Source organism: Brachyistius frenatus, unplaced genomic scaffold, assembly GCF_029030835.1.
Source record: "Brachyistius frenatus isolate BFR_SWC_R1_liver_20210118 unplaced genomic scaffold, ASM2903083v1 Contig_9, whole genome shotgun sequence".
NCBI classification, from domain to species: domain Eukaryota; kingdom Metazoa; phylum Chordata; class Actinopteri; family Embiotocidae; genus Brachyistius; species Brachyistius frenatus.
Window position 1 is genome coordinate 4,285,037 of NW_027210608.1, and position 27,107 is coordinate 4,312,143.

Below are 27,107 nucleotides of genomic sequence, written 5' to 3' on the forward strand. Positions count from 1 at the left end.
TAGTAGCACAAAAGCTTCCAGCACCTGTTGACAGACTAGCCTCCATTTAAAAGACAAGGAACGTGTCTGCTCCTAAAAACAATTTTCACCAATGCTGCTATATTCATCCATCATCAAGTGGATCTGACATTTCTTCTTTAAAATGCAGCTCTTTTTTTTTTTTAAGCCCACTGGAAGAATTACATACTGTCGCTCTATAATACAGCATGCCAGGTCTCCCGTCTCTCCTCTGCTGTAACTGAATATTGTTTTAAATGAGCCGAAATGCTTCTTTGATTCACGGACAGGACAGGAGCAACGACAGGGCCCTGAGGTGTGTCTGTCTGTCGGAGTGATGGATGTCTGCGGTGACTAGTCTGGACTTGTGGCTCTGGTAAATCAGAGTTGAACTTCTTCCCTCTCCCTCCATCCTCCTGTGTGACAGAGACCCGCCCAGGAGCAGCTGCTGCTTCCTCTGCCTGTCAGCACAGCCCCACCCTCCTCCCTGTGTGTGTGTGTGTGTGTGTGTGTGTGTGTGTGTGTGTGTGTGTGTGTGTGTGTGTGTGTGTGTGTGTGTGTGTGTGTGTGTGTGTGTGTGTGTGTGTGTGTGATGTGGTTCACTCAGAGGCTGCAGAGGAACTAGGCACAGTCATACGCAGTCTTTCAGAGGCAAATAAGCCAACTATGCCTGACATGAGTGGCATGCAAAAAATCCCTCATGGTCTGTTCACAGAAAAAAGCAGCAGTGTAACGGAGAGAAACTTCCTCACAGATGTTTTTTTCTCACTCAAAACACACAAACAGCATCAAATATTGATGTGCTTTCTCAAAATTGCAAAAATGCCCAAGTAGATTTAATAATAGTTAATAATTACATTTTTCACTTCTTTACTACAAATCTGCAGAGAAAAGTCTTTGACCTGTTGGACTTTCACACTTTAAGACTACATTAGTGGCCCTGTTAAGGAAGCAAGTGAACCCCCATACCCCCCCCCCCCCACACACACACACACCCCTACTCACACACACCACCAGTCACATTCCAGGTCCTCGGAATGAAAACGCACAAGTCAGCAAACCCCGCTGACTGCGTGTCCCCAATTGCCCGGCGTGTCACATATCAGACAATCCCTGGATTCAGCACTACTCGACGAGGAAACAATGGAGAACTTTCTATGGAAGCTGCAGCGCTCTGCATCCAAAGCCCAGAGGACACAAGCCCCCCTTTTAAAAAGAAGCAGCCATCTATTTGGCTTTAGATTCCAGCGCTTTGATAGCAGCCATCTTTTCCCCTCTGTCGCTAAATAAGAGAGATCAATGATGGCCATTAGCTGGGTGAAGAATCATGAAGATTCTTATCAGTCAGTTGGCCTCGATGTGATGCACCTCCGTTAATCAATCACCGGACTGTCGGCTCCAATAGATGTTTTAGTGCTTCCTAATTACAGCGGCTTGGCGGTGGCACGGTTCAAATTTGAGCCATGTGCAAATTGTGTTTTCATACACTTAGGCTTCATTCCATCAAAATGAACTGAGGCAATCTGTGTTAGAAGAGAATGATGGCCACCTGCCACTTGCTATAATAGCGTAAAGGTTTAAAGACAGACACAAGAACACGCACACACTCACCCGCAAGACAGTAACAGCCCAGCAATAGACAATTATTATCACCGTTCACTATAAGCAAGTGAAATGCTGATAAATATAATAAATCACAACTCCCTCTTTCATCTCATCACACTATTTTAGATATCCAGTAATATTTATCCCAGGTGCTGTGGTTATGAGAAACATAATCTGACTGTCTTTCTTTATGTAATTCCTCAAATGTGAACAATATGAAGTATCATGATTGAACACCTACTTGTTGCAGTGGTGCTTCAGGTGCTTCTTGTAGCCATCGTCCTGAAGCATGTGCTCCGGGTTGTGTTTCCTGAGCCACTCGGCTTTGTGGATGTCAAAAGAGCTCGACTGGATCTTCACCTTCTTACCCTTCCTGCCCCGAGGCACTGGGGCTGACAAGCCTAGTGGAAAAGAAGAGGGAAGGTAACGATCATTGGTGCTACACAGGAAATGGGATCATTTCCTAAATCCGTGCTTTCTCCACGTGCCACGACTTATTGTGATGAGGTCAGTTGATGTAGATTCCCGAGACCCACCCAGGTGATTCTGCAGCTCCTTTGTGCGTCCGTCTTCAGTCGGAGCGATGAGGTCCCACATGAAGCTCTTGATTTTGTCATCTCCACGGTAATGGACCAGGCAGTAGGCCAGCAGGGACCGGCAGATGGACTCCACGTCCCACTCAGTCAGCTGCTTCTTAAACCGGCCGTGGTTGAGGATATCCTTCCAACGACCCCATCTGGAGAACAAAAGGTAAAAGACACGTTTGGGAAAAAAAAAAAAAGATCTGAGATGCAAAGTAGACACTGTATACACTTTGGAGGAAGGGCTGAGCTATATTTAATATTTTATCAATATTGTGATTTCAGACTACAGTCTTTGATTTTAGATCTCGTAATATTGTCAAGTGCAGCCTTTATCTGTTTTTTGTTTTTTTTAAAGGCTGTTACAGTTAAATGTTATATTTACATTACTGATGATTCTCAAAAATCTCATTGTATAAATATTTTGAAAGCACCACTAGTCATCCCTACAATTTGGTCGCAATATCGATATATTTGGTCAGAAGTAGTGATATATAATTTTGTCCATATCGCTGAGCCCCATTTTTAGGACAATTGTACACTGCTATCATTACAACCGTGACGACCTTTTACATTTGTCTGTAACTGGACATATTCATTAGGAGATATTGGAATGGAACAAAGAAAAAAAACTGCAGGTTATTATTCTTTAATGCTTCCTATTTTTTTTTTAAATGCATTTCCAATAGGTTTTCTATTCAAAAATGCAGGCGTGTTCTGTTTAATGCCAACTGTGTTAATCACTAATATTTGGTTGAACTTATTATCCATCTTACCCATAGACGAGCAGGTTCTTCTCTACTCTGAAGCACTCTGTGCGGCCGTAGCTGTTGGGGCGGTCGTGGTTTCGCCTGAGCTTCGGTTTGGTGTCGTCGCTGTCACTCTCACCCTCCGAAAGCTCTGCTAACTCATCCTTGGTGGCACTGAAGGGCCTCGTTTGCTTCCTGACACGAGGAGTGTCGATCACCAAGCTGTTCTGTTAGAGGGAGGTAGAGGACGAACAAAACTTCAGGGACTTCCAAAGACTTTCCTGGTCTACACTGTAGTAAAAAGAAGGCTGCAGTCACACTGGATGTCCTTTGTGAACTATGTCCCGATTCCATTTTTCTCTGTAGTGAAGTACTTACTCTGCCGTTGACCATTTCCATATCGATGTCTGCCTTTTTGGCCCACTTGTCCCAGAAGTTGGGGTCATCCAGAGAAATGTCTGTGCGGTTTCCAGATGCTACAAAACTGGCCTGAAAGCAGACATCAGAACCATATCAAGCCATAATCACGTTCCCTGTATGCCTGTTGTGACCTCCCTGTATGCCTGTTGTGACCTGGTCCTGGTCCAAAATCAAAAACAGCCAATGACATGGCAAGGTAAACCTAGTTGTCCCTAATTACACGATGAAGACCAAGTATAAACATCATTTATAAGTGATAAATCTTCCTTTTACAATATTCATACTGGTGCATTTGTATTTATTTGTTTTAATCACCTTTGCAAATGTGGATCCTCGCCCCTCAGACTCAATGGTGATGGTCTTCGTCCTGCGCTGGAGGATCTGGTCAATGTCCTCTTCGCAGAATTTGGCCCCTTCATCCTCTTCATCCATGATGGCCCCATAAGCACCACGTCGCAACAGATCCTCAATCTCCTTCTTAGACAGCTGCTGCTGTACAGCCTGAGAGGTAAGGACAAACACACACAGTTCAAAAAGAATAATTCAAAAGAAATGATACTGGCTGACAGGTTATAGAATGGAACAGTGGGAAATATAATTACATACACAGACAAACACCTTACAAAAATGTTAATACAAATACTTGACAGTATTAAAAGAAATAGTCTGCTAAATGCGCACGCACACGCCCACACACACAGGATCAGTAAAATTGTGACATCAGCTGTCCTGTATGAAACTCTGCCTCCTGTTTAACATGCAAATATGTTCAGTCAGCCCAGATGTGGAGAACTGTTAATGCCTCAACCTCCTTATACTTCAAATAATTCTCAGAGGACACACGCTGCAGCTCAACATCCACCTACACACTTCACGCACTGTTGACACACGCCCTCACAAACAGATTAAACTCGAACAGGATCGGTTACACTTCACGAGGAAATTTTAAGAGTTGTTGGTTTTTTCCTATTGTTGTTCACCATCTGCTACAGTGTTCTCCTGATGTCACTCCGTATACCTGGTGTGACTTCACTTTTGTTTCATTGGAAAGACAATCTGAAGAAATACAACATTCACCTTTCTTTACCTTTTTTACCATTTTCATGAGATGACAAAAGAAGTGTGTGTTAATTAGTTAACGTCACTATAATTTTCACGTCCTGACAATTTTGTAAAATGTACTTAAAGCAGAGAAGCAGGCAGCTGTACCGAGAAAAAAAAAACTAAGCTAGAGTATCTACTATGCTTTGGACGGGGTAAACAACAAAACATATTTCAGCCACCTAAAAAAAAAATCAAAAAAATCTATATCTGTGGACTTGTGAGCTATATTTAGAATATGTTCACCACTTTCCATGAGATTAAACACCCGTCTCTGCTCTCTTCAAAGCCACCAGACTCCTTTGACAAAAACAGTAATTTTACCTCGCAGAACACTGGAGTTGCTGGTCTACTGCCACCTCACTCCGTTAAGTTGTTTGTGTTATTGCGTTACTGGTGTTAGTTTGGATTTGAACTCACAACCAAAGCTTTCTGCTTATCCAAATTGGAGAGGTGGTGACCCTCATCTACTGCTGGTAATACATTGACTTTGGATAAGTACCTCATACAACCCTACTTCAAACAAACCAAATTATTCCTTTAAGATTGCAGTGTAGTTTCAAAGTGATGCTAAACTGACTGGAACAAATACAAATGAATTTAACAAATGTGTTGTTATATGAATTTAGTAGATTTGGAAAAGAAAACATGGATAACAAACAGAATGACATTCAGTGTCAAGTTCCTACTTCTTTTTGTGATATTTTGATGCTGGAACAGTTGGAAATATCAAATTCATGTCCAGCCAAAGAAAATGAGTGAAAACGATGGGATTTGTGTCTGAAAACAAAAACCTCTCTTTGAAAATTAACTGAACAGAATTTGCGTGACTAAATGATTTAATTCCCCATTTCTACTGCAGATCATTTTGGACAACTCTCAAACTCACCCCTCCCCCGGTGCTTCCTCCCAGGCTGTTATCTCGGCCACTCATGCTCTGCAACACCGCTTTGTCCAGGCCCAGCTTGAGGCTGGCGCGATCGAACATTTCTCGCTCGTACGAGTTCCTGGTGATCAGCCGGTACACCTTTACCGCCTTGTTCTGACCGATCCGATGGCAGCGAGCCTGGGCCTGTGAGATACAGAAATAGGGGTATTTGTTTCAATGTCAAATGTCACACAAGAGATAACTTTAAGAATTTTTGTCGTGCCTCAACATTAATGGTACAAATCTACAGCAGTTCGTTGCATCCGCTGCCATGTACAGTGTTTGCCGTCGTACCTGCAGGTCGTTCTGCGGGTTCCAGTCAGAGTCAAAGATGATGCAGGTGTCTGCTGCGGTGAGGTTGATCCCCAGGCCGCCAGCTCTCGTACACAGAAGGAAAACGAAGCGGTCGGAGTCGGGCTTGCTGAAGCGGTCAATGGCAGCCTGTCGCAGGTTCCCACGAACACGCCCATCAATCCGCTCATACAAGTACCTGCAACATAAATGAGCAAACCATGATGCATGGATGTCCCAAAAACTGATCAAATACATGAGTTATACTGAGAGACTTTTAATTAAGCTTCAGGTAGAAGCTTATTAAACATCTAAATACCAGTTAGATGTTTACATTTTGCTAATATCCTTTTAATAACCAGCTTAACTCATCCCAACGCCAACAGCACTTCAGCCAAAACTCTTCTTTTATTTCCCTTCCCTTCCACACCTGAGAAACACCATCATCAAAGATAAGTCTGTTTCTACAAGGAGTGGTTATGCTCTTTCATCCTTCGGTCCATTCTCATCCCCTCCCACAGTCCGACCCCCCCTAACCTCCCCGGGGTAATACTCTTCCTCTCAAGAGAAACCTCACACAATCTCCCGCTTGTCTAATGTGTTGGAGCCCCGAGGGCTTCTGTAACCTGCTGCTGAACCCTGTCTGAGGTCTGTGATTCGCAGCACCTCAAATGTTTACAATAGTGTCTGGTTTGCTCCAGCTTCTGGTGGGAAGCCAGAAGGAAGAGAGCGAAAGAGAGAAGCAGAGACATGAGAGCAATAAAAGGACGTAAAGGGAAAGACACAAAACTTAGGAAAGTGGAGTGGAAAGGACAGAAGAGTTTTTAAGACAAAAATGAGAACCAGATCCCAAACTCTTATTCAAAATTAGTAAATTACTAAATGTCACAAAATTCTGAACCTGATTCAAAGCTCATCTGACTGAATGTTCTTGACCCCAGACGCCACTTCTGCTTTTTATGGGACTTTTAAGTTTTACTCAAGACACCGCTGACACAGAGAACCAGACACAAGACAGAAGGAAGAAAGCTGAGAGCTCATAATTCTTTGATTCTCTAAAGCAATGTCGTACTTCAGCTGGGACAGAAGCTTTTATGGCTACGATGCGAGTCCAAATCATTGTCAGTCATTGTTCCAAGCTGCTCCTAAACTCTGTGGGTGGGCGAACAAGAGAGAAACGGGAAAAAAGCAGATCCTGTCTAAAAAAGAAAAAGAAAAAAAATAATTCCTCTCTTATTTCTTGGTGAGAGAAATTGTTGTTTATTGCCCTCTGAACTCTGAAACTGAAACCATGTGCTGGAGCTGAGATATTATTGAGTTAGTGTGCTGGAGATAAAGAGAAAAGATGAAATCATCTTTAAATGATTTGACAGGGTTATTTTTATATTTTGATGGGAATGCTGTGATATATTGGGATCTATTTGAACATACAACGCAAACTTCGGATTTCCTTCAATCCAAAGACTTGTGAACTGGACACTTTGAGAGTGAGTTATATAACATGCTTGACTGTACGTATGTTGTGCCTGCGAACACGACTAAAGCTGCATCTCCACTAATGGTACAGGCTCGACTCTACTCCCTTTTGGTAACAGGTACTTTTCTGGATTTTGTTTTCCGCAGCAGACTGTTCCCCCTCAACGCCACGGCGTTACTATAGTGACACTGCATGAAACCGACCTGCCCTCATTTTCAAAACCACCTCAACAAAAAGAACACTCGACATACAGAAACAGCTACCAAAGTTCAGTAATTTTTGCACAACACCTCGGTGCGAACCTGAACACGGGTCCACGTCCTTGTTTTCACATGGGCGGAGCTTGTGTGAACACGGAATTAAACACAATACCAGCTTCATTAACTTCCGAGTGTTTGAAAGAAACATTGATCTACCTGTGCAACAAACTGTGTCCTGTTCCTCTGTCACTAAAACCAACTTCCACGAGTCTGCACCTCTAAAGAGCGAGAGTACCAGGTACCATCTTACAGACATGTACAGTGGCGCTGAGTCGAGCTGCTGTTGTCAGCGGAGAAGCGGCTTTTTGGGTCCCCTGCATGCTGGCATACGTTCCAGACCCCTGTGACACTGACCAGGATAAATGGATGTGTGTGTGTGTTGTTTTGACTTGTTTGTTGTGATTGAACACTGGGCCCCGTACCTGTTCTTATTAATGCTACTAGTAGTGGCTCTCACTGGCTGTTCTGTTTTGCAAGCTAAAACACCACTTCATCGACACGTGTACGCTCCGTTCCTCACCATTTGCAGCCATATGATTTCCAACAATGTTCTGTTGCGCTATACTAAAACCCCGTCAGTCGTGGTGCGCCCAAAAAAATGTGGTGCTCCCTTTTCCATCACATGGGATGGAATATGGTCAGAGATTTAGTGTCTACATTAGCTGTAGTTTGTATAGTTGCAGTATGTTACCTTCTCTGAATGAGGTAGTCTTCCAAGATGTCCAGGCAGCGCACCATTTGGGAGAAGATGAGCACTTTGTGCCCTCCTGCCTTCATCTTAGGCAGCAATTTGTCAATAAGTACCAGCTTCCCTGCAGATTGTACCATCGCTTGCAGGTGAAAGTCAATGGCAGTGGGGCTGTGCACTTCCCGGAAGTCCTCGAGGATTTTCTCTTCTGCCCCTGACATATCAAAGACACAGATACGTCAGCAAAACTGCGTTTACGTGCTTCATGTTATTTTTCCAGAGTTTTAATTCTATTTAATGCCTGATGCCCATCCACAGAGATCAAGTTTCACTTCTTTTTTCGAGAGTACACAAAAACATGCACAAAAAGACATTTTCGAGGCACATATGGAATTTCAACTGCCTGTGTAACATCTGAAATATGAGGCCAAATTATGGGATTTAGACTAAAAAAGTGCCGCTATGGACTTGCTACTGGTGCCGTTTTCTGTTCAGTTTTTAATGCCTTGCTCTGGGCACATTCTGATGTCGTTAAGTTAGCAAATTATACTGAACACTTAAATCTGCTAAATTGAGTCGCTAACACCTCGAAGATTAAACAATAAATTGTTTGAATACAGACCGTCCGCTCCTTTCCCTAAACTATACATTTCAAATGTAACTCAACTTGAACAAACTATCAGCCGTTCACTGCCGCCCTACCTTTGATGAGGTAGGGGTGGTTGCAACACTTTCTCAGCTCCATCATGGTGTTCACCAGGTTGGGCATATTTGCCTGGCCGGCTCCTTTAGCCAGGAAGGAGAAATTCTTCTCTAGGATAGCGCGGTAGTATTTCTTCTGAATGTTGGTGAGCTCCACCTCGATGATGGTTTCCTCTTTAGGAGCAAGCTTCTTCTCCACATCCTCCTTCAAACGACGCAGCATCATGGGCTTCAGGATTCCCTGGAGCTTCTGAACCTGTGGGCCACAGACATGACAACACAGTTACAGGCTTGTACGCTACGCTGTCGTTGGCTTACAAATGCTGTGTTTGGACAGAATGAGAGGTGGGTTACAACAAACATTATGATGCATGTCATTACTTCTTTTTTTTTTGGTCCCCCTTTCATTGCAAAGATGAGATTTATTCCTTATATCTAATGAGTGTATTGTTCAGTTTAGATAGATAGATGGTTACTTTACTAATCCCGCAAGGGGACTTTTTTTTTTGCCACAACGGCATTTATAGATACAGGTAAAGCAATAAAAATAACAGTAAAAAAATATGAAATATACAAATGCACAATATATACAATAAAATAGAATAATATTAAATGAACTAACTGAACAATAGTGAAAATATTTAACCAAACAAACAAACAACAGTGTAACGGTGTTATAGTTGTGAGATTGATTTGGCCAGAGGTGATTTATTGTACAGTCTTATTGCAGTGAGTAGGAGTGATCTCCTGTGTCGGTCCTTGTGACAGCGCAGCTGGATGAGTCTGTTGGAAAAAGTGCTCCGCGGTTTCTGTTTCAATTAAGTAATTGACACGCATCATCACACGTGTAAATGTGTTTCACAGCTGTAACTGTTGATGCAGATGCAAAGAACCACTAAAAGCAGATAAAATACATCATGTAAATAATGACTGTGCTAACAGGGTAAGCGCAGCTCAGCTGCAGTTACCGGTAGCTCATTTTCATTTTCAGCTGCAGTGTAAATAAATGCCACGTTTGCATTGTTTAGGAAATTAATTTTTGGTGTAAAGCACATCTATAGAAACAATCTTCCTTTTAAGGCAGGAGTCAAAGACAAAACTGGACTCGTACGGTATTTCAATCAAAACCCTACGTCATGTATTTTAATGGTACTGTCGGGATAATAGAGATAATAGGCTTCCTTAATTTCATCATGTATGTATTCTATTTGGAAACCGGTGTTCAGATTATGTATTTTTTTTCATTCCACAATCACAAGTTAGTGCTGCAGAAGAGCATCACAGCTTATTGAATACTCCACCACAAAGATTGGGCCAGCTTTAAACAACCCGTGTTCTTGTCTTCCTGCACATACTGTACAGAACATGTGTCTCTCTTAACACAAGCAGCTTTTTACTGTGAAAAGGATAACACATTTCCAGTGGCCTCTAGGTTTACTACAATGCATTGAGTACTGGCTGCTCCAAATATTGTAACTTGCGGCCTCACACTTCAAACATAATTTAATGGCCTTTTCTGTGAGCATCTCTTAACTGGCTAAAAATGAAATGCCAAACAGCAATATGCAGGAGGAGCTGTCAAAGCCTTATTTTTGTGAGCAATTGTGTCAATACCTCATCAGATAATACGCCTTTATCCATTATTATTAACCACTGTGTGTGTGTGTGTGTGTGTGTGTGTGTGTGTGTGTGTGTGTGTGTGTGTGAGAGAGAGAGAGAGAGAGAGAGATCACTGTGGCCTAGTTAGTAAAAGGCCCACTTCAAGGCTTCCATCTGTACCAACAGAATCTTTGGCCCTGTTCAGACTGCCAGCCCAAATGACTATTTTGTCATACCCAGCTTGTATACACATTCATTTTTGAAAACAGCAGGAAAAAAAACACACGAAATGTGATTTTTGCAAACCGGATCAAAACCATATTTGGAGGTGGTTTGAAATGCGATTGGATCGGATTTCTATGAATACGTCTCAGTCCGGAGGCTCTGGTGGCAACGCAACACACAATGAAAACAATGAAGATTCATTTTCAGAGTGACAGAGTGAACAGAATCTATGCTGCCACCAGCAGAACGCTATCAGAGTAGAGATTTTGGTGTTATGGAGGACAACAAGAACAACGGTCTGGAGCAGCACTGAGTGACATGTCAGTTTGGTTTTCCTTCATAATTCAACAACAGTAAAATGATTTAACGACTGTCAACATCAAGGTGACAAAAATGGCACCAAGAGCCCAAACTACATTCTCTGACCTGTTCATGTTATACAGTATGCTCATTCTGGTTTATTTATGTACCACTGATTCTGAACATTCAAAATATAACCATGTTAAAATATAATCTGCAAATATCCGCAAGCTCACCTGCTCCTCAGTCTTGAGGTCTCCAAACTCCTGCATGAAGGTGTTTTCGGAGGGGAAGCGGGCTGGCTCCAGGAAGTGGAGCAGGCTGAAGAGCTCCTCCACTGTGTTCTGGAGAGGAGTCCCTGTCAGCAGGACCTTGTGCTCCTTAAAGAGGACAAGAGTACAAATTCAACGTTAAGAAAAGCTTCAAATAGATTTTATTCTGCACTGAAGTTATCTAAAATGTTATTATAACTCGTCACTCTCTCTCTAAGCAGATGGTTTATGTACCAGGCTCATGAGCTTGAACCCCTCTAGCAGCTTGCAGTTCTTGTTCTTGAGACGATGGGCCTCGTCGATGATCACGCAGCGCCAATCTATGGCGTTGAGTTCGGGACAGCCTCCCAGGATCATCTCAAATGTGGTGATAACGGCCTGGAACCTGTAGGCGCCTCGTATCACACGACCCTTCAGACAAAAAGGAGAGATGTAGATTGACATCTGTGGTATTATGAACAAGACAGTGTCTGTTTCACAAGTGGAGGCACCGTGTGGATTTAAAAATATTCCCTTTGCTTAGCTGTAAGAAGTATCTCATTTCATTTATTTGAATAATTCAGGATATGTACGGTGATGACAAATTACTGCTTTGTAAGGCACCATAATGAGTATGTAATTGTTGAAGTGGGAAATTGTTCTCCAGAGCGCAGTTGCTCTTTTTGCCTGTTAACATTAGAAACCTACTACTACTACTAGCAGCTTTTAATTCTTGACAGCAAACATATGGTTTCCTTTATTTAAGAGTTCACAGGCAATCTAAAAACACGCCTCCTGGTTAGAGATATCCAGCGAGAGCACCTGCTGGTGGGTCTTTCGAACTGTGTGTTTATTTGTTTGTATGTCTTGGGAGGCTTTGCTTTACCCCACCTCTCCATTTGTATCTATTGCCTTGACAACAGTCCTCGAGGGATACTCGGTTATCCAGTAACCGCCTCCCACAACCAGCCAGCAGACTGCTATAGAGGAGCCACTCTCTGTGATATGCCTGAGCGGTGTTGACAGAGCTCCCCTTGGGGGGCTGCAATGACATCACAGGCTGCCTGGGAGACAGCCTGGTGGCAGCTCCACTCTGCTCTGCTCTCACTCGCCTTAATTCCTCCTATGGTTCGTCTGAATACTGAGGGCTCCCAACCGCCTGTTGTGACTCATCACATGGACTTCGATCACATGGGCTGCCAACCACAGAAAGACGCACTAACGACCTCGCAGCCTCCTTATTGTCAGACACGGCCTCTTCTTTGATTCTTATTATACACCAATTAGAGACCACTTATTCGTTACAATGTTCTCACGTCCAACACAGATTAACATTCGGCTTCATTAATAGTTCAACTTGGTTTCAATATCGGCTTTGTCTTTTTTAAAGTTTCTCAAGCGAGATCTAAAACCTGTAGCACTACTTACTCCATGTGTATCGATTTTGAAGAAATATTACATTATTTTTGTGATAGCTGAATCAATAAAGTGACAAAAATGACACCTTTTCTGCCAATTCTTTAACACACAGCATTGATCCAAACTATTTTCTTTTGAGAGAACTTCTGCCGAGTAGAGAAATCCTCTATCTTGCAACTGCTGCTTGTTTTCCTCGGTCTACAGGTGAACAGTTTTCCTTCTCAAACATCGTGCTAAGTGAGTTTGCTGCAGTAGATACAGAACTGTAAAGTGTATCTGGGCTTTGTGTTGCACAAAGTAATCACATCCTGCCTGGCTTTTCAATATCCGACTCCCATTGTTATATCTGGGCCTCCTGTTTTGAAACATATCATTACATTACTCACAGGATTTCATGTTGCTGACACAGTGTTGCCGTTTTCTAAAAAAGCACCGTGATTATTTTAATCGAAGTGAATCACTGCTTTCCACTCTGAAGGTAGGCGCAGCAGTATTGCTTTCTGCCTGCTTCTCTTTCAAAAGGAAATATTAGGTGTTTCAGAATGAACTAAAAGGCCTCTCAATCCTCATGATTTTCTTTGTGTTAGGGAAGTGAGACAAGCTGGAGGCCTCTTTGTGTATCCACAACTGATTCTCACTCAGCTCCTCAAGGCTTTCCCGCTGGTGCTCTTTCTTAAATAAATACAAAACCAATGGCTGCACTGCTTTACCTTCATCTATTAACACAGTTTATATTTGACCAGAAATGTATAACATGAAGAAAACTGCCTTCCGTAGTGGCAACTTTCAGGGCTTTAAACCTTCAATCTTGGAGTGCGCTGTGTGCTTTAATGTCTGTGCTGTGTTACTACCCCTGAGCGATAGGTGTGAGGTGCTGTGCTGGTTTTGTTGTCCAACTTAAGTATTAATGTCACCAAATGCTCTTTTTACACAACACCCTGCTAACACAAATTTACACGCAGGCGAACTGGGAGCTGCTCCCAAACTAATGAATATATTAAAATGATTTTGATGCTGGAAATACACTCTTGTTCAGCTTCACTCAATTCATCACCTCCTCTATGAAAATTACAGGTAAAAAGATGTAAGTGCTCAGTGCCCATTTACCTGCGCATCCCTGAAATAGATCTCGTACTGCTGGAGCATCTGCCTGCTGACCATGCTTCCATGGTAGACGATGACGTTGAGGTGGGTCCAAGTATGGAACTCGCGCTCCCAGTTGGCGATGGTGGAGAGCGGGGCGATGATGAGGAAGGGCCCCTTGATGCCCACGCGCTGGATCTCTTCCAGGAACGTGATGGACTGGATGGTCTTTCCCAGGCCCATCTCGTCTGCCAGGATGCAGTTCCGTCTGAAAGGTGGACGGTAACGAAGATGAGAAGAGAAAAGGTGGCGACACAGTTGGGGTATAATTTAAAAAGGTTATAAATTTATAACATACAGCAGACAGTGTGTGTGTGTGTGTGGGTTGTGGATGTTTAAAGTCTAACTATGTTGCCGCAGGAGGCATTATATCGCCATATCAGCAAGACAAAGTGCTGTGTATTCATCAAGAGAATTTCTGTTGCATGTAACATTTCTTCTGCTGCTGCCACACTAAATGTGCGGTGGAGCGGGTGGGTGGAGCGGGTGGGGGGGCAGAAGAGAAAAGGGAGTGAAACAAGGAAAATGCTAAAATCCCATGATACTAAAAGAATAAACAGAAAACAACGGAGGAGAAAACGACATCATCAGCAGTAATAACAGACCAAAGATATGTGATCCAACATAATGGCAAATGCAACTGCCTCTGCTGCGTGGTGCACTCCGGCAAGCCATTTATTCAGCTGTCCAGTGGGTGGGGGTATTATGTCTTGATGCTAATTGCAACGTGCAGATATTCCCACCGGCCTCTTAAGCAGCTCGCTACTTTTGATGAATCTCTCTGCGTAGGCATACACAAACTGCTGCATGCTCACACATAACAAAACCAATTCCCAGGGTTAATGCAAGCACGCTGACACCGTGTACTCCAGATGTACTGTGCAGCGCTTCTTTTGTGATCGTGGGCGAAGAAAAGCAATTGTTGTTGCAGCAGAGTTCACCTTGACAGGAAATTTGACTCCTCACAGGCCCAACCAAATAATGTGAATACAGCCAAAACGCAGCATGGTCCACACACACAGGATACAAAACAGGAGAAGTCATTAATTATTCATTATCTGCAGTCCCAACACACCCAGAAGAGTCCTCTTGAAACACAAAATGTCCGCGTAGAATCCATCGATAAATGTATTCTAGTATTCTGCACGGGCAGATGCTTCTGTTATTTTGACTTTCTGTCAAAGAGAAACAACCTGTTTATATGATGCAAAACAACAGAACCATAAACTACATCCTCCAAAGTGACCATGCAGTCGTATTATCACACCTGTGCAAAAAGCAAAACTGAATATTAGAACCTTTATGGAGAGCAGGGGCTTTTACATTTAGCTTTTAGATTTAATTTTACAGGTTACTTATTATATGTCAATGCAACAACTCAAGCATTTTGTCACATTTTAAAGCACCCTATGAACAAGTGTTCACTTCTTTTCATTTTGATGTCGCCGCTGTTGTGTCATAACCATAAAACACCCTGGTCAGTGTCAGGGCTACAGATATCAGTCAGATACCACGATGACAGATTCAGGCCAGCACTACATAGAGAGGTTACTTTTCAGAGTGTATATGGTCCAGGTCTGTACAGTCTGCACCGTGTACATACACAATACTTGAGACTGACCTGTTGTACCAGTTGAAGAGGAGCCAGTTGACCCCCTCGAGCTGGTAGTCCCTGAGGCCGTTGCCGTTCCTGTATTCCCTCGACTGATCCCTCTTCTTCCACAGATTGGCTGGAGGTCGCTCCTAAAGTGACACATTTTAAAGAGAGACTTCATATTGCAATTTGGATTAAACATTTCTGTGGACTTTGAAAAATTATGAATATATTTTATATTCTACACACAATCATAAGCAGTAATAAGCATTTTCCAATCTCTGACTGAAGGAGCCAGGAATCGACAATGGTTTTAAAGGTACGACAGGTACAGAAATACAGAAGGCAGGTACATGAAGTCGAGCCGAAAAGACTCTAAAGAGTTGAATAAGATTGAGGAGAAACAGAGCGACGGTTCAAACACACTAGTGCAGCAACAGGGTAGCATCAAAACCACATGGTGTTTGAATTCTGAACGTTTGTCTCCCTGGAACAACATATGCTGTATGTTACTATCTGTACTACTTATTTGACCTTAACGGACCAACTGTTACAATCACAGGTCGGTAAAGTGTGAACAGGGAAGTGTATGTGGCGAGAGGAAAGATAACCTGAAGAAGAAATAGAGGAACAACTTACATGACCGATATCTGTGTAGTTGGGTTACTAAGTTATATTGTAATTATGACGATGTTTTGTTGCTCAGTGAAAGTGAAACAACAGGTTAAGCTGGAAAACAATGTTTTCTTTGAAAGATTTTTCTCTCCTAAATTTTACCTTTCCGTTTGTTCACTCGCTCTTTCTAGTCTTCACAAGGAAATATCCTCTGATTAAAACATAGTCATAGTTATAGCTTTCCAATAAAAACACCACACACTGATATTCAAGAAAATGACAGCAGGTGTTTGTCTTTTAAGTCTGTTCGCTTCACTGTGTGAGTTTAATGTTTTGGTGATGATGCCAATTAATTTCACCATACAGCAAATGTTTGTCGGTGCAGCGTAAACACTTTCTTTCCACAGATTCCATTTCATATTTTAAAACAGTGGAACATCCTTATTAACACTTTAAAAAAATACCAGCAACAAAACAAAAACAATATGCAGTATAAGAGCAGTAGAGAAAAATGGAAATACACTAATAACTGAAGAGGGCTGGCGGGCACGGCTTACCGTCCTGCGCGAGTCTGGCTTGACTGCCTGCAGCTGCTCAAACTCTTCAATCTTGCTCTGATCTACATCGTCCTTCAGCTCCCAGGTGCTGTCCTCGTAAGGCAGAGAGCACCACTTCACCAGGTAGTACACCACTTCCTGCAGCAGGCAGAGGAGAATTAGCACTGAAAAAGACTAGAGCGAGGCCAAGCTCTGCTTTTATGATATTAACAAAGGCTGCGGGGAAGCCCATTAGGATGGCCTTGGGCATTTTGAAGATACAAAGACACTGGAGTGGAGAATATATTGAATGGAACAAAACCACACACACAAAAAAAAAAAAAGAGTCAAACATGTTCAGGAACGTACACACAAACACACACTGCTACTCACATGTGTGATTAAAAAAAAATGAAAGGATTGATTTTACCTCTCCTGTGTCTTTGTCCTCACAATATGACACCTCCAGCACTCTGTCTACCTCTACATAGTCAGGGTTAAACGGGTCCTCCTCCATCTGAGAGACACAGAAAGAACAACAAAAGGAAAAGAGAGACCGTAAAGCAGAGAATAAAGTGCCCACTCACCATCTGGAATCTGAGATAAACATCAGTGCTGTATCGACTGGGCGAGTAAAGAGATTCAAATATATGCACACAGATGTGCCTGCTCACAAAAAGTGTCTTTAAACATCCACACACAATACTTATATACATATGCACATGATACACACCTGTCCTTAAAAGACCAAAAATTTGGAAAACACACACCTGCTCAAAGGAACGCTAAAATATGAGTCCACACGGGGAGAGTAATACAGTTTGTCCACAGACACAACAGTCACACAGCCTTACATCTGCGAAGAACAGCGCCCTCTGTGCTTGTTTCGTTTTGAAGCGTTTGATCTTCTGCTGAATCCTCTTGTCCTTCTCCAGCTGCTGCTCCGTGGCCCACTCACAGTGTAGGTAAGAGCTAACAAACACACACACACACACACACACACACACACACACACACACACACACACACACACACACAACATCAGACCAGGGTAAGAATCCCTGAAAAGCACCTTGTTAACATCATCTGGGGCGACTGCTGAGGCCAGCAGGTGTGATCACAGATTGCAGATGTGGTCAGTCTTTTGCTGGCAGTGCTGTTTGAACTGATCTCCTCAGTCATATTTGTTTTAGAAATTTCCTAGGGTGACATACATATTTTCATCCTTTGGCTAAGAAGTAATGGATGTGATCTGGCTGATGACAGATTATCATGTCATATAAAAATAAATTATTTCTCAGGGAGACTGAGTGCAGCTCATGAATCCTCATATTCAAAACTCTCTCACTGACAATTTTCTGTGGAAATGAGCAGGAATTTGTATTAATATTCCTGAGTTTATACAAGAAAAATTAAATGACTGATGCCAAATTTGATGATAACATTTATGGCTATACTAAAAACTGTCCCAAGGACGCTGCTTCTTATTCAGCATTCTTTCTGTTATAATCTCACTTTAGTTTTTAAAATGTGTGTTATAATTTAGAAAGATATGTGCAACAGCAGCATCTGGAGCAGTGTCTATGAACAGGTCACACACTTAGTAGGTTTAAAAATGTACCAGAAATCACTCAAAAGCTATGACTGAACAATAAACTTACTAGTTTTTATATTTGACAAAAAACTCCTCCCCTTCAACCACCACTCCAGCAGAGACCTGCGGAGAGGTTTAAAACAACAGAGGAATAGAATTATTAGGAGCAAAGCTTTAATTTAGTTTGTAGACAAAAAAAACACTTGTAAAAATACAAATAAAGTGATATAATGCGGTCGTAACAATCTATTAGGCAATGCTAATTAATAATTCAGATCTGACTATCAAGCGACTTTAATTGCAATGGCGGCTTTTATCAAGATTGTGAAACTATGCACTGCCTCGTACAAACACTGAACTCCAGGGAAGAAACACGTAAATCTTTACCTCCTTCTTAACGACCCGAGAAGACATGATTTTGTCGACGACAGCAGCGTCCTCTTCACTGGGATTTTCCTGCAAACGCAGTGGACATGAAACATTTAATGTTGCGTGTTACTTCATGGTCTCCGCAAGCATAATTCAAAAACCAAACACCGGGGGCTTGTTGTGTGTTGCGCAAACTGTAAATCCCTCTGGCAAATTTGTGATTCTGGATTACATGGATAAAACTGACACCTGAAAAGCACAACAGATTTAGACAATGCAAACAAAGGTGGAACTTCTGCACAATTTACAGTAAAAAAAAAAGATTTAAAAAAAGGACTGAACAATATTTTAGAGCAGTTCTGTGTTCACAGTTCTCCTCCTCTAATGTATCTGCTGTTGCATCCAAGTCATTAAAACTGGGCACTCAATATTGTATCTTCACTTCTTGTTCAAGCTTACTGCAGGGGTCCTGGTTTGTACGTCACAATGTGTTGGTGAAAAGAACAGGCTGTTCTGCTCTTCCAGGAGCATGCAGCCCTGTTGCTACTCTCCAAAATGGACTCTTGTCTTTCAGTATATAACGAAGGTCTTCTCAACAATATTTATGTCCATCATTCCTTTTTCTTTTTAAGTGAACAAATACGGCAATGAAAATAATGTGGCTTATTTAAAGACTACTTACTACAAACAGTTGAAGAGCGGGTGTTTTGGACGATGCAGCGTTGGTTTTCTTGGCTTTCATGATAACCTTGACTTCCTCGTCTGACAACCTGGCCTCGAGCTCTTCAGCATATTTCTTCCTCTTCACCTGGCGATTAGACCGCCTCTTCTAGAGAACAAAGATAAGGACGGAGAAGCACATTTACATAAAAAAAAAGAAAAAGAAAATCAACTGATCTTGAGCACTTCATAAATTTCTCAACTGCAAAACAAAAACTTGGTTGGTTACTCTTCCTGAGGTGATTGTGACAAATATTTCTCAGTTTTTCATTTCCTATCCTGACAATGTCCCAAATGGCTGGAACACATTATCTGACTAATTATTACTGCATCCTTATTGTAATAAATATGCTTCAGTGGCGTGTTTGTTGAAGCAGTACTGTCTAAGCTTTTGTCAGCAAAGGCAATATTTCACTACTTCAAAAAACGCACTGCTCTAATATCAGAATTAAAGATTGATTTATTATCCAGGCTGAGTGTGAGGCTACTTCCTGCTTAGTTAAGATATAATATCTCTCATATTCATGGTAATCAAAGTAACAGCAACAACTGGCAGACAATGTGGTAACGTTCCCACGGCTGATCAAAGTGTCCCCGACATATTTGATAACATCTACAACACGTAACAAATAAAATCGAGCTAATAATTGTAATACATGTCTCACATTTCTTCTTTGATATCACAACAAGTCAGTTGTTGGACTTGAAAAACATGAATGAATGACAAAACCATTTAAGAATCACACTTTTCCAAGCTGAAAATGAGAACAAGGGTTCTCTTGTCCTGCAGGGCATAAACCCATGAATGACCTTGTTGCATTTCAATAAAACAAATAGGAAATCCAGAAAAAAGAAAGTGCTCTGTGAGAAAAAACAGAAAAACTAGAGCTTTAAAATCCAGCTTCTTTCTTTTCCTTCCTGTCAAGCCTTTATAATTATCATATGCGTGGGCTGCTATATCCTGCATCAATACATGAGCCCCTCCTAATGATAATATGTAGTTAATTAGGAATAAATGCCACTGAGCCAAAGTTAATTAGGTGTGCAGTATAATGTCCCTGTGGAGATATACCCTCGCATCCACAAACTCAAGCTGACCAGAAGCTGTAAAGTCAAACCCGGCACATGACACGACAACAGGCCCGCACCCCCGAGGAGACCGCGCTTCTGTTCTCGCTGTCGGCCACGCTACTTTGACTTCTGCCACAGGATCATCCTAAATGAGTCATCAACAGACTGCTTTAATTAAGGCCAGGGGCGCCATTTAAGGAGCGGAGTAATTATATCATAGGATATAGTCCGGATAGGACTTAAAAAGGAGAGAGCTAGAGAGAGAGAGGTGCTGGGGCGTCTCTTGTCGTCCTCACTCATTCGGTCATGTCACTCGTCACATGTCAGATATCTGTCAGGCCTTAGCAGTCGGTAAAAGGAGCCCACAATGCAGAATAAAGTGTAAAAAAAAAAGGATACGCTCAGGTGTCACCGACTACTTTTGTGATTATTAATAAGATCACATGGAAAAAAAAAAGCCATAACATTACTGTGATACGTGATGCTGTTGATTAGAACTGGACAGCAGTTATGAAAGTTTGACTGTATGCAAGTCTTTTGCTGTATTTTGACCTCAGAATTATGTCAGAGCAAATCCAAGTGTAACCTCATAGCCCAGTTAAAGTCCAATGGAGGTCATTACAGAGTGGATCTCTTCAGGAGAACTTGAATGAGTTCACTGACATAATAATACCACACTCAACGATAAATTAAATTGCTGAACATAATTTATCTCTAAACATATTGAGATGAGATTGCATAAATTCAATAGATTTTATATTGCATGTTATATAGTAGAGATGATATATACACTCCCTGATATTTCACTCGTGCATTTGAATTCCCTTTATTGATTACAACTATCTGAAAAAAAGCATGTGGAATATTGTCTAGCGTGGCTTTAATTGATGACAAGTTTTCCATTAAAGTGAGACATCTTTCATTAGTGGATACACCTGTTTTTTCTGAGTTAAATAATCTCAACTATAAATGAGCAGTATTTAATTTGCCATAATATCACCATGTGGAAAAACAAAACAGAGATATAAAAGAAGTTGATATTTTAATTTCACTGGTTGCCGTGGCAACGTATCCTCTCAAATTAAGACATCTGAACAATGCTGAACACAAATTATTTTGCCATTAGTCTCACATTTAGGTGTGCGCATGTGCTACTGCCGAGGCTTTGACCGACATAACACCTCTCTGCTGTCAGTTTTCTCCATCACCATCAATACAGATAATAATATGTACTTGAGATAGCCACCCACTGCATGACCTCCACATGAACCACAGAGGCAGTCCTTCCAGGCTCAAACTAAAGCAGCGAAGCCTTCCCTCCACACTCGGCAGCTGTGTGAACAGTTAGGCCAAGGACACCACTTCACTCAATCACTTTTATCAGAGTGGTAAAAGAAAAAAAAAGTCAGCCTTTGCCTTTGTTTTCTTTCTGCAGAGGTATTACACCACAGGCGATAACACGAATACCACATCTGAATAAAGTGGAGAACTTAAACAGTCAAACGTAGCTGAATTCACAGCTGGAATCAAAGTGTTGTCTCACAAGTTGGGGCTCATATTTCACAGTGTGATGAAACAAGTGCTCCCAGGTAGTACAACCCCAGTTACAGGCTTGTACTTGAGTTGTACTGTATGTTTATACATATATACGTGTGTGTGTGTGTGTACACACTGGGACTTACAGAATCGTCATTCTTCGAGGTGTGTCGAGGGGGAGGAGCATCATCTGACTCCTCCTCTGAGGACTCTGGCTTTCTCTTTTTCTTCTTTCCAATCTTGATGACAATTTTCCTGAGGGAAAGAAAAACCAGACCATGAATACAATGAAACTGAGGCCAGAGAAATGAAAACCTGCTCCATGAACATAGTATTTACTGCACTTTAGTTTATGGGTGTATTTTGGGTGAAGAAAAACCTTAAAGATACAGAAACGCCTTTGGTCTATCACCATTTGACTTGTACAGAATAAAGTTCATTTACGGTATGTTCTCTAAATCTAGGCACCTTGAACCCTGTTGTTTATGAGTCTCACAAACATTAGTGTCTATCTCACATAAACCTGATGAAAATGTCCATGCGATGAAGGCCTACAACATACTGTACAACATATTTACTGTTTTAGTATCAGTGCACCGCATGGGCAAATCAACCTGTTCATTTTTGTCCCACAACTCTGCATGTACAGATCAGATGAGACATGGAAGTACAGATAGGGGCTCAGCACTCTAATGACAGGGAATTTGTAGGAACTCTTGATTTGTGTAATTCACATTAGGTTTAGCCGAGCTCTTTTAATGGAAACTGAACTCGTTTCATAACAGCCAGTCACAATACAAACCTTAAAGGTTCAGTGTGAAGAATTTAGGAGGATCTATTGGCAGAAATGGAGCGTAATATTCAGGATTATGTTTTTATTAGTGAGCAGTCACCTGAAACTAAGAATCGGTGTGTTTTCTTTACCTTAAAATCGAGCCCTTCATATCTACACACCGCCTTGCAATGCCACATTTCTACAATGGCCACTGTAGATTCTCTTACACACTTGGAAGTGGAGAGTTAAATGAGGGGTGTTCAGTTGTTTACAGTCTGCAGGCTCACAGCTAGATGCCACTAAATCCAACACATTACTCCTTCAAGGCAAAGAGAACTGGCAGTTATCTCAAGAAGTTAGTTTGCACTAAATCTACATTCAGACTTTTAACTGCTTTTAACTGCTTGGGTGTGTGTAATGGATTATAAAAGGATGGGTAGACATGCAAAACCATTTCATCATTTCACTGTAGACTCCACATACTTAGTCCCTGCATCTGCACCACCAAACGATAAGACAGAGTTGTGCAAGTGTTCATAAATCTGCTGAGGTCCATCAAGAATAGATGCATTTGCAGCAGTAGCCTCACAAGGAATATCTCACTGTACAGCTGTCAGCATGCAGTTTTTCAACTCAACATATATACAACAGCAGCGGTGGAAGGATTGTAGGGAATGCCTACAGGCATTAACAATGCCACAATGTGAGCTGCCTGAGTTTATGCAGTCAGGAATTCAGTGCTTTGCTGAAGCTCCTCCCCAGTCTGCAGATTCAGGCCCACATCATTGGATTATAATTTGGCAAATATGTCTTATTTTCTTTTTACACTACCATTGCTAGTTCGTGAGTGTTGAAATTCTCACCATGGCCTAATGTACAATTATAGAAGACAGACTGCTAAGATGCTACCCACAGCCCAAATATCAGCAGATTGCACAATGAATGGACGCAAGCTTTGACTTTTTGCCAGTGCCTCATGCTCTAACGCTCTCTTCCTCACACACACACACACACACACACACACACTCACATATTATTTCTGTGACCTTTCCCCATATATTCTCTCACCACATATGCAGACATTTCCTATCGTGTGCTTCTCCACATGTATTATCTCTTGCAAGCCACAGGCGCCAAATCTCTAGCTTGGTGTGATGTTAGTGGGAAATATATAAATAAATAAATAAATATAAACACACAATGACATTTTTCTTCTTTCACGCTCCAACACATTGCATACACATAACAAACCCTCCCCACAAAGAGAAACACGCTCCACACGCCACACATCCTTTTCAGACAGACTGCTGCATGAGCAGGTATGTCAGCAGATGCATGTCTCTAGTGAGGAGTATGACCCTGTGGGGCTTGCTCCTATGAGATTACATTAGAGATGCATAATGTGAACAAAGATTCCCACGCTAGTCAATAAATTATCCTGTTTGACAATCAGCAAGTCAGTACTTTAGACAGAGAGTGTGTACAAGACAGGAATGCAGCCGGCTGGACAATATGCAAGTCCTGTAAGGAACATAAGCCAAACAAAGATAGCAAATGTACTATGAAGAAACACTACCAATGTTTTTATTTATTGTTTCCACTTCCTAATTTTGTCTCCATTACTCCTCCAAGATAAAGCATTCTAGTTGACATCCTTCATGCACCTACATTTCTGTATGTCAGCAGATTGTGTGTCTAAAGGACCCTCTCTTCTTTTCTGTCTCTCTTATCTGAGAAATCTTCCAGCAGGATGATGATAAAGCAGAGGACTTAACTAATAGAGACTAATTGTATTTTGTGAACAATAATGTATCCAGCTTTAGTCCAACTGTTAGACCTCTTTCCAGTTCTGTTATTTGTGGTATTTATTAGTCCTCCCATTCACTTTACAGATAGAGACAGATTCTTAATATGTGTAAATGAAGTAGTGCACTGACTGACTTGGGTATATATATTGTATACTGGAGGTAGAACAGAAACACACACAATAGAAAAGGCTGAAAAGACCTGTACACTTTTATCCGCATTTCTAAAAGATTAAAACGCAAAAACAAACACGCATGTTCTTTGACTTTTCTGAAATAGTTCGACATTCTTCAGACACAAGCTGCTTGTTTAACCTGTCCCGTTACCATATCAACAGCAACACATGGTCTAAACAGGTTGAAATGTCAGCCAAGGCCTGCAACGGGGAAAATGTAGATCAACACACTGTACGACTAAAGAGCTATCAAGACATACAGATACTCATCCACACACCTATTGCAATACAGTGAACCCTGGCTATAACGCGGTTCACCTTTCACGGTCTCGCTGCTTCACGGATTTGCATCGTGCATTGAAATCACATTACGACTATATGTAACGTAGATATATTTAATGTCCAGTTCTATCTATTTCAATTGTAAAATAAAGGTTACTACTTCACGGATTTCGCCTATCACGGTTTCTATTTGGAACGTAACCCCCGCGAAAAACGAGGGTTCACTGTATTGGACAGCGTAAAGTCTTTCTGCAGCAGTGTGGTGAAGATCTGTCCCCTCTACCGGGTCCCTGCCCCCTCTGGATGATATTACATTTCACAAATCCTCTTGACAATGACACTTAATGGTTGCCATGCAACATGCCCTTGGGAGTGTATTTGGCAATGTGGACAGTAATGTTCATAGTGACATCACTTCCTGTGAAAAAAACACACCAGAACATGTCCACTGACACTATGAATGGCTGAGAAATGTGCCAAGTCAGTGACACAATGAAGAGAAAAAAAAATTAACCAGCTGTGACGCCCAGAAAAATAGAAGGAAAAAAATACAACCATAATAAAACAGCTGAATGGGACTGAACACAATGTTCTTCCTTGACCAAATAAAAGCTGGCTGCGATATGGTCCTCGCAGAATAGCAGTGTCACATCACCAGGCAGCAGCCGCAAACAACGTATAACAAGGCTAGAACATCTCTTTGATCCTCATATGGGGCAACTTGAACTGTGAAACAAAATACTTGAGGGCTGTAAAATCATCAATTGAGCCGGAGACGGGCAGCGCAGACGGAGAATATCGATGGCGACGAGGTACCTCGGCACCGACATCTACTGCATGTAAGCGAGGCATTTACAAAAACGGCATGGGATAGTTGGAGCGTAGCGTAATTAAAAGTATACATTCTACATACGCACGGAGCATAAACCACATCTTAGTGATGGTTACAGCCTGTTCCACCCTGCTGTGGCTGACACACAGGACCACCCAGGGGTTTACTGACACTGGCGCTAATGCACATGCTCCCTTTGACTGGAGAGCTTCCCCACAAGCTAAAATGTATTAACTCAAATGGAAGAGAGGAATCTCAGACTTTCAGTCACTCATTGAGGAAAAAAAGAGGTATGAAAGCAGTCAGTTTTACTCTTCAGGGTCACAGTCAAGTCTCCCTGATGTGAAGAACTTGCATTATACCCACTGGCCAGAGTATCTAACACAGTAGCTAACAGCCTGGCCAAGTTGAGAGTTTAATTGCTGAAGCAGTAAACAGGATTTTCTTTACAGGAGAAGAATGCTGCATAAATGAGAGCGTCAATATGAAATCCAACAAGACGGGAGTCCGATTTTAAGAAATAGATTTCATGAATTTCAACACATTATGCATGCAAAAGGTGTCTACACTTATAAGAAAACCCACAGCACAGTTAGAAACAAGAGCTCATAAATCAAAGAGACAGAACACGTGGGTCTATGGGAGTCAATATAAAAAGCATTTATATTTTAAGTATCTTAGTACATTATGCTCAGGGCTAATGCTGGACTAACTGCAACACATTCAGGGCCTCAACCCTTTGGGAATAAACAGTGACAAAGAAATGCTGAGATTTATGTTACTCGATATTTCCCCTCATACAGTCTGCAGGACGAAACATTCTCTGCACTGGTTTGAAGTGTTTAGTTTAATCTTTTTATCCATTTGGATATTTTGTAGTTTGGGATACAACAAAGCGAGGGTGGTATGGAACTTTGAAAATAGCAGCAATATCATCTTTTTGTAAACCAAAAGAGTTTTGTAAAAAAAAAAAAAAATCATCAAAGTCCTCTTTGTCACCAGAGAAACCGTGTCAGAAAATAAGTAAAACTGCATGCTATATGTGATCCAGGTTTGTGCTTACAACCTCAGGAGAAAACTCTTTCTGATATTCCACCAGTTCCAGTGGAAGACTAGCTTGACTTGTACAACCGAACAATGCTGGTAGATTAAGAAGATATTTCTTTAGGCTAACTGGAACATCATGTGGACCCGTATTTGGATGACAAACCTTTTATCTAAAAAAACAGACCATGATCCAAAATGTGGCACCTTTATGACTGATTGAGGCTCACTGTAGTTGTTTTTTTGTTTTTTTTTAGTTAAAGGTAATGACTGATGACTTTTCCATAATTAAAACAATAAATGACACGAACAAACTGGAGTGTGCACAGCTGTTACGTTACACTCCATGTTAAATTATTTTCATACCAAATTACTTTCTATTGAAGCCTGTATGTTCGGAACATATTTCATTACAATACTTT

The 27,107-nt window shown here is 41.6% G+C and overlaps 1 protein-coding gene across 3 annotated transcripts in view; it reads right to left on the reverse strand.

The window, feature by feature from the left end:
- The window catches only part of chd9 (chromodomain helicase DNA binding protein 9), a 68,696-nt gene that overhangs the window by 10,011 nt on the left and 31,578 nt on the right, over positions 1 to 27,107 (reverse strand). For all 3 annotated transcript variants that reach the window (XM_069690405.1, XM_069690404.1, XM_069690406.1), the window contains 20 exons: positions 21,918 to 22,026; positions 19,127 to 19,273; positions 18,463 to 18,531; positions 18,143 to 18,198; positions 17,336 to 17,453; positions 16,912 to 16,998; positions 16,503 to 16,640; positions 15,358 to 15,479; positions 13,701 to 13,944; positions 11,430 to 11,606; positions 11,160 to 11,303; positions 8,800 to 9,055; positions 8,101 to 8,311; positions 5,676 to 5,871; positions 5,343 to 5,525; positions 3,668 to 3,853; positions 3,311 to 3,421; positions 2,960 to 3,159; positions 2,139 to 2,338; positions 1,844 to 2,003 (listed from right to left, as the gene is read on the reverse strand). In XM_069690405.1, coding sequence (XP_069546506.1) covers positions 1,844 to 2,003; positions 2,139 to 2,338; positions 2,960 to 3,159; positions 3,311 to 3,421; positions 3,668 to 3,853; positions 5,343 to 5,525; positions 5,676 to 5,871; positions 8,101 to 8,311; positions 8,800 to 9,055; positions 11,160 to 11,303; positions 11,430 to 11,606; positions 13,701 to 13,944; positions 15,358 to 15,479; positions 16,503 to 16,640; positions 16,912 to 16,998; positions 17,336 to 17,453; positions 18,143 to 18,198; positions 18,463 to 18,531; positions 19,127 to 19,273; positions 21,918 to 22,026 — 3,114 coding nt within the window. The remainder of the gene's footprint in view (positions 1 to 1,843; positions 2,004 to 2,138; positions 2,339 to 2,959; positions 3,160 to 3,310; positions 3,422 to 3,667; positions 3,854 to 5,342; positions 5,526 to 5,675; positions 5,872 to 8,100; positions 8,312 to 8,799; positions 9,056 to 11,159; positions 11,304 to 11,429; positions 11,607 to 13,700; positions 13,945 to 15,357; positions 15,480 to 16,502; positions 16,641 to 16,911; positions 16,999 to 17,335; positions 17,454 to 18,142; positions 18,199 to 18,462; positions 18,532 to 19,126; positions 19,274 to 21,917; positions 22,027 to 27,107) is intronic.